Source organism: Dendronephthya gigantea, unplaced genomic scaffold, assembly GCF_004324835.1.
Source record: "Dendronephthya gigantea isolate DGI-Jeju-01 unplaced genomic scaffold, DenGig_1.0 000007F, whole genome shotgun sequence".
Classification (NCBI taxonomy): Eukaryota; Metazoa; Cnidaria; class Anthozoa; order Malacalcyonacea; family Nephtheidae; genus Dendronephthya; species Dendronephthya gigantea.
Window position 1 is genome coordinate 922,774 of NW_021163017.1, and position 11,691 is coordinate 934,464.

Consider the following 11,691-nt stretch of genomic DNA (forward strand, 5'->3'; position numbering starts at 1 on the left):
TATATGAAAAGCTGGAATGAAAACAACGCATTAAGCTGCCTGTTAAAAAGTAACCCGGTTAATCATTTAATCCGCACATCAACATTGCAAAATATTTGAACGGGATATCATATTTTCGCCTTCCATTTTCGCAATATTTTTGACAGGGAGCTAATCTGAAAATAAATGGACACGCAGGATTGCGGATTAATAACCCAAATATTTATAGCTGTCAATAACAGTTGAGCTAAGTCGGGCTTTGAGCTTGCAACGATCAACGCGGTCCTATTTTCTTGAAGCAAGCTAACACAATCCCCTTTCCCTATTTATGAACACCCTTATGCTTCTTGCTATTAACCCCTCTCAAAAGGTACCCTCCTTTCCTTCCTATGAACCCACACCCAACACAACACACATCATCGAAATTAGAAATTCTATACACATTCTCTTATTTGCGTCAATTTGATTTCATAAACGACTTTGTGATATTTGCGCCAGTCCCCCGTTGGTTCAAACGCGTCCTATATGCACCAACTCTGGTGGAATCTACCATTGTGTTCGAGAGCTTCGCGCGGTTGTTTGCGCAGCAGGCCTAAAATTTGTACGATGCCTACAACACGTTATGTACTTATGTTCACCTTACGTATGTCCGACCGACAATTTCAATCGAAAACAAAGCATAACCCGAGGAGAGACGATTTTGGGATCATGTAAAATGTTTGCCACGCGTCCATGACTAAAAAAATATTGAATGTAGCGTCGCGTGGCGTCTGCCGTGTTAATTTCAATAATTTCAATATATGTGAAAAATTAACACGTGCGTCCTAATTAATGAATCGCAGCTTTTCGCATGCGTTAGTTTTGTTACCCTAAAACGAATGTGAAAAACGCAACAAAAATCGTATTCTACAGGATGTGGCATTGGGTAGAAATGACTATTGCAAAAACTAAATCACATTCGATCAAATCTGAAATACTAGCGAGTAGAGAATTATTGTTCCATTATTCACTGGAAGTGAATTTCAATATATTTACAAATGCACTCTCAATATTAATATCATCTCGTGTTTTAGAAAAATGGATGAGATCGAATTAAATTAAAATTGAAGTACTAAAGAACACGTTCTTTTCACAGCCAGTCGCGTTATTGATAACGTTCTCTGAAGTCTTAATGTGTTCCGATCTCTCGGGTAATGTTTTGTTTTCTTTCACCTTCTTATACTTCTCTGATACAATATCTAACTCTGATTTATATGGTAATTTTCGCGACAGAACAATCGCTATTTCATAAGAGCTTTGTATAATAGTTTGGAATTGCACATTTCCTTTTCTTGTTCCATTATAAGTAAAAGATCTTTGAGGATGACCCGACGTGTTCTCTGTCGAGGAAACTGTAAGAAAATGGTGTGAGAAAATACAGTAGAAAGCGAGAAAGGTTGGAAAAAATACTAGGGAAGGGAAGAAAGGAGCAGAGAAGAGAAAATGGGACAAAACGAATATTGAAGAAAGAAAGAATGCAAGAGAACAGGGGAGGATGGGGTAAACACAAATAGAAAACTAACTCAGAGAAAGCAAATAAGTAAACAATCAAGTCAAAGAAAGCAACCGAACAAACTACAACAGATGAATCCAACAGATAGAGATATACTGGAAAGAATACAAAAGAATACACTAACACCACGTACTTGACTTCGGATAGTGCTTGTCGTGGTTGAACCAGTTCCTGAATTTGCTCCAGGCGAACCCTGCAAAATTAATACGATAAGTACCATATCACAAGAATCTGATATCATGCATTTGAGCACCAAATCTGACGGAAATATACAGTCACTTATCATTCATTTACAACACAAGAAGATCCAAGTGTTTTTTACATACATCCCTGCATAAGACGTAGATTACCTCGGCATTATTCAAAGCCTCGTCTAGTTTCCGTTTTTTTCTCGGTCCAATGGCGTCCAGCGCCGTCTTATTCGCTGCACGCTTTCGTAATGTCTCCTCCTCCTCGAGTTGTAGCTGACACAAAAAAATTGCAATTGAATTGACGTCACCGGAAAAAATAGGCTCGCAGATAGCCTTCAATTCTATAATCAGTAAAGGAAGTGTTTATTTCAGATGAATACAGTAGCTCTATATTTACCTGTTTTGCTTTTTCCTTTAGTCTGGCTTGTTCAGGATCCTCCTGCCGTGATCGACTCTACAATTTAACCGCAAAGAAAAAATAGAAATGAGAATTGTCTTGTTCTGATTCTAGATTGGGCACTGAACAGACCCTGTTCACTGAAGGCTCAATTTTTGGTGCGATTTCCCCCTTTTGATAGATGCGAAAGAGCGAAAAGTTAAGAGTGCTTTAATGATTTGATCCCTTAATTGAACATCCGTAACTTATCCCCTTGTTTACATCCATCAAAAGAAGAAAATAACAGTTCCTGACCTTGGCAGCTCGTATTAAAACTTCCCTCTCTCTCGCTTCTCGTTTTCGTCTCTCGATTTCATCGATTTGTTCAAAAACCCGAAGCTGCGATTTGACGTCCGATGATGTTTGATAAGTGGGATCATCCTGTGTTAAAGAGATATACAGCAGATGTGTACCTGTCAATCCCTCATTGGAAAGCCAGCAGGCGTGGAAATAATTAGGTTACGAAGTAAATGTTTGTTCAGAGTGTTCTGTAGGACTAAATTTATATTTAGATGTAGGAAAGAAGGAAGAAACACTTTTTAACCGACTGCCAGGGCTACAAAGCATAAACGAAAGCATAAACGAAAGCATAAACGAAAGCATAAACGAAAACACATAAACGAAAGCAAAAACGAAAGCATGCATAAACGAAAACATAAACGAAAGCAAAAACGAAAGCATGCATAAACGAAAGTATAAACGAAAGCATGCATAAACGAAAGCATGCATAAACGAAAGCATAAACGAAAGCATAACGAAAACATAAACGAAAGCATAAACGAAAGCATGCATAAACGAAAACATAAACGAAAGCAAAAACGAAAGCATGCATAAACGAAAACATAAACGAAAGAATAAACGAAAGCATAAACGAAAGCATAAACTGGGTAATCTGAACAACTTACCTTCATCGTCTCTAACCGATGTAGACTAAAAATCGACAGTTTTTCCATGATGTTTGTGAGTCTTTCTTGCGTCGCATGAGAAACTAGGCCACAGATATTTGAACCTAGCGAACTCACGCCATGTTTTTTTGCTAGAAAAGTTGATCAAAACCTTACAGCATTGCTATAGAAAGTTAGCTGGACTTCATGCACGGAGTACGCTTATTTACAGAAGCTGGATAAATTTCCATATTCTAAACTTCCCGCTAATGAGCTTAAAAGAAACGGTGTGAATATATAAATCAGACTAACCGATATCTTCAATTTGTTTTTGCAAGATCTTGTTATTTAAAAAGAACGAATCTTTGCAACTTCGTAGTTGGAGGTTTAAAATTTCTGAGTTCGTAGCGAGAATTTTCGATTGTTCTTCCTATATAAAGACATATATGAGAAAGATTTTGCTTTACATCTGTCCACTCGCTTGAAGCAACATACACAAGAAACTACAGAAAAACCATCCAGGTTTTAACACCGCCCTACCTGTAAATTCACTCCAGCCATACACGCCACGTCATTGATGTCGTCATCGTTACCGCTGGAAACGAACAAAAGGAAGGACAGTGGAGTGATAACTATTGAAATTGCCAAACGTCGAAAGAAGAAAACTATTTAAAGTATTGACATTTCTACATCAGCTCCCGTTCTGCTAAAAAATCGTAAAAAACTGCCAGATTCAATTCCCTACATCTTCAAGAGATATCGTTCCAGTCTATATAGAGTTCAAGAATGCTCTAGTTGTTACCTGGTAACAGCTGATATGGATGACGTCGGCCTCGCTTTTGACTTATCCTGCGCCTGAGCTGCGCTGGTTGGAGGGGCCTGCGGTTTTGCCGTAATCACTGCGTGCGCAGCATGAGCTGGTGGATTAGCTTGAGATGATATTAACACGATACCAGCTAAAATCACAGACGAAGTCGGAGGAAAGGTTGATCAGATAAACGATATTTAATCATTCAAAGCCAGGATTCACTATGATCCAGCTTATGTATATCATAGCTTACGTATACTAATTCCCTCCTGACACAAATGATTAGAAAATACATAGTGAGACTGAAGGTCTGTTCACACGATCAAATTTACTTTTGACGTATGGAATGAGGTCAGTTATTGATAAAGCAGTACTGTGTTGGTTTAAGTTGATTTGCTGTCCACACACATTGCAAGTCAACAGACTATAAAACATCAATCAGAAGTGAATTGGATCCAACAAAATTGGATCGTGTGAACAGACCCTAATCTCGCACAAAAACGAAAGTGTACCAGCAACAATACGTTGAACACACCAATGAACTCAAAAGAACTTCTTTTGAGTTCACTGGAACACACCCACCCACCTACCCAGCCTCCACGCCCACCTACCCAGCCTCCACACTCCCCCTCCCCCAACACGAATATGACAACTTACGTTTCGACGTTGCCAATTGCGTTTTTGGAAAGAGTTGTTGAAGACTAGGATGCTGTAAGAGGATTCGTTGCTGTTGTTGTGGTGTGAGTTGTGCGAAGGTGTGTTGATTGAGAACAATTTGTTGCGGCGCCGAGGTGGCTGGTTTGATTCGAGGTTTGTTTACAACCGCAGGTACTGGTATCTTTGATGGAAAAAAGTACCATTAATCTACGCGTTTAAAGGCAGAGACTAGCCATTTTAATGACAGTTTTAAGCAGAATTGCGAACGTCTTGAACATCCCTCCGCGAGAATTCTAGACTATACGAAGACTTTCTTAAAAATTATGTGATACTATGTGTACATGGCTGATGTACTTTACCAAATCCACGAGTGGAAAAAATTGACATAAAACGCCGAGAATGATGTGAAATTTGAACGTAATAGCTTCCCGCGTTTCAGCCTGTTCTTCAAAGAACCTTAATTCGTTTTAATAACCAATATCTGCTACATGCATTCTTGTAAAATGTACATCCAATGATAACGTAGTTTAAGCATAACTGACGAACACCAGCCTTGATGTTCTAACACTGTTTGTGGACGATAATGGTAGTTGCATGCACGTACCTGTCGATTGATTTGCGTCGATGGCAGGATCGTGGGCTGCGATTTGCTCACGGCGGCGACCGACTGGACTGGTTTTTGAACTTGGCGCACAGTCGGGGAGTTTGCGACAGCTGCAACCGCCGTTTGAGCGCTCTGTTGTTGCTTAGCCATGCGAAGGAATGGTAACGTGGACTATGGTAAAAGAAGGGAATGTAATGATGCATCTACTGGAGAGGAGGGGAGGGGCTGCAGAGGGTGGTGTACCCCTAGCCTAGGCTACAAGAGGGGGGGCAAAAGAAGTGCTAATTTGTGTATGTCAGCTCAAATGTTAAGGGATTATGTTGGGAACTAAGTACTCAATTATGAATACACTGTAATTCAATGCACATGGTGGTTAAGAATCTTATTTGAGGTGCTAACAATCTTACCCAGCATTCTATCAATTCAGTTTTTGTCTGTTTTGAACAAACATACATTCTAACGTCCCTTAAAGTTGACCACCCCATTGCCAGCAACTGGCCTGGGCACCTGTCTACAAAACTACGTACTTTAGATTCAGCCCTGGTAATTGCATTTCAATATGACCTCCAGACATGCATGTCTAGGGGTGGAATAAGGCTTCAGGTATGTGTAGTTTGGTTTCTCTTAAGGTACTAAGTAACTACTCAAAGTTTCATCATATTAGTACTTATACACATACCTTGAGAAAATGTACAAGGTTAGGTTGTGATGGTGAGTGCAAGGTTTTTTCAAGTTTCGCTGTGAAATCTTCCTCTGTCAGTTTATTTTCCTGCAAATCAGAAAACAGGCTTGTTGGACTGTCACTGTTAGCATAGAGTATTCTGAGCAGGAGACACCAGAAATTTTGGAGATGAATTTTTTCACCTGGTGAAGTCCAGGAAGAATATAATAGTAGGTTACAGTTATGGGTGGCACTTCCCATAGTCCCATTCATCAGAACTAAAACATGTCATAGGAAAACTCAACTATGTATGGGGTTTGCACCCCTCGAAAATTATTAGCTGGAAGCCACCCCAGCTGGATCCCAAAGTCAAGAACACACATAAAGTTGTGTCATAAATGATGTACAAAAACAATAATTCTCTTCTTTATTATTTTATCAACTTAGATGTGACTGACTTAGATGATCCAGAAATGACCATGATTTGCATTTAAGCATAAACAGTTTCTATTAGATTAGCCAACCAGTGCACAGTCAATCAAAATCATTGGTTAAAGTTAAACAGATTGTAATTTACTCAGATTGCATTCATTTTAGCTCTTAAGTGAAAAAACCTAAAAATTAGGACAAAACTAAAGTGGATACAGTCAAACTAACAGGCCAAAGTTTGATCATAACTTTAGCTTAATATAAGTGATTAAAATTAAGGTTATCCTTTCAAACCATAAACACCACAAGCCTAAATGAGTACAATGCATTGTCTCTTGCTGAGTCAGAAGTTAAAGTTTGATGTTTTGAAAGGACAACTTTAACTGAATTAGATGTAAGCTCACCATGACAGCATTAATGAGTTCCTGAACAGCTTTACCAATCTCAGGTGATTGATCTGTGGCTAAGGTACATAACCTGGTGAAGAAGCTTTTCAATTTCATAACTTGTTCTTTAACCCGATTAACCTGAGCTTGCGCTGCAGCACGGTTTTGGTTAGCTGCCGTTGAGTTGTGCTGAGTAACGACAGACTTTGCCGGTTCTGATTTGACCACCCCACTGTGTGGTACTGGTACATGATTTGTGATAATTTTTGTTTCATTTTTAATGACCATCGCATGGTTCTGAACTGGTTTCCCAGTTGCCGGGGAGTGCAGGTGCACATTGTTGGTTAACAGTGTTGGTGGTTGGTTCAGCTGACTTTTTGGTTCCTGCTTGATTGCAATCCTATGGGTTGAGCCAGTTTGCTGCATATTATGAAGTTGTGGTGAAAGCTTGTGAACAGTATTTTGTGCTGTATTGCCTCTTGGCAATGACATGGCAGTAGATACCAATCTAGGTGCATGAGGTAATTGCCCCCTCACTTGACCCATCATCAATGGAAGGCCGAGACTAGCGCTTTGCACTGGCAAATAACCGCGATTTCCAGTCTGTGGAGATAGTAAAGTTACCGTTTTCGGTGCGAGCGAAACGGTCGATGTAACAACAGGCCGTGGAGCGATGTTGATGGGTGTAGATGAACTAGAACTGGAAATATACGATGATTTGCCGGTAATAGTAATTGGTGAACCTGTCGCAGTATTTATATTGATAACTGTCGCCACACTTGAATTGTTACTTTGACTCGAATTGCTCGGAGCCGTGGAAGAAGGGACGTGATTTGGACGCTGTGATCGGGGCAAATTATTCGTCGTACTTGCACCGGACGAAGTGCCGCCAGACGGGGACGCCAACTGGCTTTCCAATGAGCCGACGAAAGCGCTCACAGCCTTTTCATCGACTTCTGATCCAAGTATATCTTCGATGAACGACGACGCCATACTAACCTCTTCGACTTGAACTATGCCATTAAAAACGGACACATCAACATCATGGGATAGCTATGCGCACGCATCCAATCTCCGACGTTTCTCATTGGCTGAGAACGATGACGTCCGGCGGGTTGTATTCTACGTCGCGGGTCAATATCCCCGGCCGGGTAATATTTCATAAACCGTCGTTTTCACAATATGGATGCAAATGCACACATTTTGATGACTCGTTCATTGATACATTTAGTGCATAGAATATTGCATAGAATAGCATAGAATAGGAAGAGCGTTCATATAAAGGATTGTTGGGTGTATACAGTATACATGCATGTCAGTGGAAAATCAGGCACAGACATCAAACTATATTCTAGACTATATTCAGTACTCTATTGACATTACTCGTCATGACTCATGAGCAAGTCTCTATATGCTTAAGTTTTATCGCCGATGGGGTTAAGGGGAGAACCGTACTCATACAACTAAAACGTTATAGCTGGTCTTGAAACAATTGTATTTCATTGTTCATTGTATTTCACAAACATATTTCAGACTTGCATAATCCTCAGGAATACATTTTTTCATATCATATCATATGACTTGAATAACGTAATGCATCCCACATACATCGATCTTTGGACAGAAGTCTGCATGATACCAGTAGGGGAAATCCCTCGGAATTTTTCGGAAGAGCCACAGTCTGGTCTAGCTGCCTTTTCTCACAGGCTGACCCCCTTGAAGTGCCCGTAGACGAGCAGCGTGCTAAATTTCATTGGGAAATTTTCTAATCAAAACTTTGTAGTCTCACCGAGTCTATGTCTAAGGACTAAGGCGCTTTCAATCCGTGGTGTTGAATATCTGCTTGCTTAGATAAAATTTCACACCACGCATTTGAAATGGTGTGAAATTGTTCTTGGGCATACCATGCTAACCTGAACGGGGAAAATTTCCGGCTCCCCTAATTCAATCTGCGAGCAGGCTAATACCATGCAAACCCCATATTGTACCACTGTTAGCAACCAAGCGTGTTGTTGGCAACCTGCAGTGAATAATTGCAGTGTATATAACATAATTCCCTTTTATAATGAAGTTTTAATGATAGACGCTATCCAACTGAAGCGTGATCATTCTTTAATAACTCTACTTTTAACTCTTTTTTTAACAAAGGTCGACGACTGAATATAGGAATGTGGACCAGTGATGTGAACGAACAATATTGATATGGGGCGAGGCCCACCCCCCACCTACCCAACTCATCTATTAAGGGGATTTCCGATTGTTCGCAATGACGTCATAGCCACGTCGAATCACTCGAATGGTTACAAAAGGCAAAATATATTTAAATTTCGGTTACTCAACATGAACGAAACGAAACCACAATATTCAAATGAAATTCTTTGAAACATTATGGTTTACGCTTTAACAATGATGAATTCAGGAAGCACAAAGTCCACTACATCTTTTCGTTTCACGCCAGAATGCCACACGGAACATCTGCTCGAATCCATACAAGAAATGCGTGCCCAGAATATTTTGGTCGATGTTGTTTTGATTGTGGAAGGAAGAGAGTTTCCAGCACACAGAAATGTGTTGGCGGCCTCGTCCGATTACTTCAAAGCAATGTTTTCATCCCCTTTTGCAGACAGCGAGACAAGCGTGAAGCTCGAAGGTTTAACAGCCAAAGCAATAGAACTTATTCTGGACTTTATGTATATAGGAGAAATTGAAATAACTGAAGACAACCTTGAAGAAATTCTGGTCGCTTCGAGGCTGTTGCTACTGGAGTCCGTTACGGTTGCTTGTTGTAAGTTCACGCAAGATCGTATCAACGTGAATAATTGCTGGGGTATTCGCAACATCGCTGATAAGTACTCGTTAAAAAATCTTTTTGGCAAGGTTCATGCATTCATCGAGGACAATTTTGCGGAAGCGAAGGGATCGACCGAGTTTTTAACGCTCCCGTTTGAACTGATGAAAGAGCTAATGTCCGACGATGAGCTCAATATCAGAGAAGACGAGCTTGTGTCTGCAGTTTTGAAGTGGGTTCAACACGACCTTGAGGGAAGATACAAATACTTAAATGTTTTATTCAAGCATTTGAGATTGGGATATATTTCTGAAGAATATATGAGGAATTTGGTTGAGCACAATCCCTTAGTTTCAGATAATCCCTTCCTTGTGGATCTCATGAAGGCTGCTCGCAACCACTCAGATACTCTTAACGACCTTGTTAGTCAAGACGAGCTCGTTAAGATGAGTACGCCTCGCAAGTGGCAAAGAATTGTGCCTGTCCTGACAGCTGTGGGCGGAACACAGACCCTCTTCTACAATACCGAGGAAAAGATATGGGTGTCCTTGGCACCGATCACCACACGCCATTGTCCCGGTCTTGCGAGTATTGGATCCCAGATGTTCCTGGTGGGCGGAAGCCGCGAGTGGGTGCGTTTACCAGTTTGTGAAAGATTCAGCCCAGAAGAAAACACTTGGGAAGACATGGCACCTATGCATATTGCACGTAGCAACATGGGCTTGGTGCTGTTAGAGGGGTATCTCTACTCTGTTGGGGGCTATGATGGAAACACTCCCTCTAGGTTTGTATGAGCTCCATCTTTATACTGAATAGTCTAAGACAATATTCCAAAAGGTTACTTAATTCTTTTAGGTATGTAGAGCGGTATGATCCCAAGACCAATCAGTGGACTTTTATGGCTTCGATGAATAACCTCAGAGATGCAGCGTGTGTTGTGGCCGACAACAACAACATATTTACCATAGCTGGGTTCGACGGAAATTCATATCTTAACACAATGGATGTTTATGACCCAGGCAAAAATGTATGGACTACTGAAGGTATAGTATGAGCTGTTTGCTGAGAATTAACTCTCATGTTAAATGCAGTACTTTCACTGAGAAAATCACCAATTTGCAATGATAGTTATTCTGAACTATACTTGTAGGCTATAGCCCCATCAAGAATCTAAGACAAGATGCTATGTCGGCATATGTCGAGGGGATGATCTACATTATTGGTGGTTACCACAATGACAACTGCATGGCCTCTGGTGAAGTGTATGATATTGAGGAAAATGAATGGACGACCATTGCCTCTATGTCCGTTGAACGAAACAAGGCGGGTTGTGCTGCGTTAAACCGGAAAATCTACATCTGCGGCGGCTGGGAAGGCAGCGGAAATGTGTTGTCTTCTGTAGAGTTTTATGACACAGAGACCGACTGTTGGACACTGTTGCCATCAATGCCGACACCCTCGAGCAATGAGAGCAACATTTCTGTATTTCCCTCGCAAGCAAGTTGACAAGCTCACTGCTAAATCCAAGGAAAAGAAACCAAAACAAATTCATGCACTGATTACAAGTGCTTCAAACTGATACTTAATTCTCAGTAAAAATATGGTTTCTAGCACCATACATGTAGCCTGCATAGCTGTTGGATGGATGCTAGACTAAATGTCCTACACTCCACTTACTAATATAAAGACCTGCACCCCAAAACCACTAGCTATTGAGGCTTCTGGTAGAAACAGAAAATTCCAGACCCTAAAGTCAGGACATCTTAGGTAAATTTAATTGTCAAGTTGGAAAAATTATTTTAGACTTGTTGGAGAAAATAATGATATCCTATTGTATATATTAATAGGAACAAATTGTTATACTTAGAAAATGTTGTACTTGTTATACTTATAGAATGCAGTAAATGAATATATTAGCAGGATTTTTTGTAATATGTCACTTATGTATGTGGCTATTTGTAAAGAAGACAGGGATGTAATATTATTGGGAACTAATATAATAAAGAGTAACTAAATTTACTTAAACCAAAAGGTTGCATATTATATTTTGAACTCTGAAATTTGTTGTTGGATGCCGTTGAAATTTGCTGCATGTCATGTTATGACATAACGCATGACAGTGAACGCTTTCTAAATCATAAACAAAGTACTCTAAATATCGGGAAGCGACTCAACCAAATATCGACTCGACATGGTCGAGCGACTCAACCAAATATCTATCTACCGACCTATTTCATAATCAGATGGTAGTAGGACACCGGATTCGCTGCATGGGCACAGTCTTTTGAAATTCCGATGATATTTCAAAAGTTCTGT

At 40.2% G+C, this 11,691-nt stretch overlaps 2 protein-coding genes across 2 annotated transcripts; one reads left to right on the forward strand and one right to left on the reverse strand.

The window, feature by feature from the left end:
* Window positions 1–375: 375 nt before the first annotated feature.
* On the reverse strand, window positions 376–7,599 carry LOC114517293 (transcription initiation factor TFIID subunit 4-like). Its single transcript, XM_028536970.1, has 13 exons — window positions 6,606–7,599; window positions 5,791–5,880; window positions 5,112–5,282; window positions 4,508–4,688; window positions 3,845–3,998; window positions 3,583–3,637; window positions 3,355–3,472; window positions 3,064–3,194; window positions 2,414–2,539; window positions 2,120–2,176; window positions 1,882–1,995; window positions 1,665–1,724; window positions 376–1,370 (listed from the first exon to the last, which is right to left on the reverse strand). Exons 1-13 carry the CDS (start codon window positions 7,578–7,580, stop codon window positions 1,260–1,262), a joined length of 2,343 nt encoding a protein of 780 aa, XP_028392771.1. The 5' UTR covers window positions 7,581–7,599; the 3' UTR covers window positions 376–1,259.
* Window positions 7,600–8,879: 1,280 nt separating this feature from the next.
* Window positions 8,880–11,359, forward strand: LOC114517317 (kelch-like protein 17). Its single transcript, XM_028537001.1, has 3 exons — window positions 8,880–10,159; window positions 10,231–10,418; window positions 10,526–11,359. The coding sequence occupies exons 1-3, from the start codon at window positions 8,976–8,978 to the stop codon at window positions 10,879–10,881; spliced, it is 1,728 nt and encodes a 575-aa protein (XP_028392802.1). The 5' UTR covers window positions 8,880–8,975; the 3' UTR covers window positions 10,882–11,359.
* Window positions 11,360–11,691: the final 332 nt, after the last annotated feature.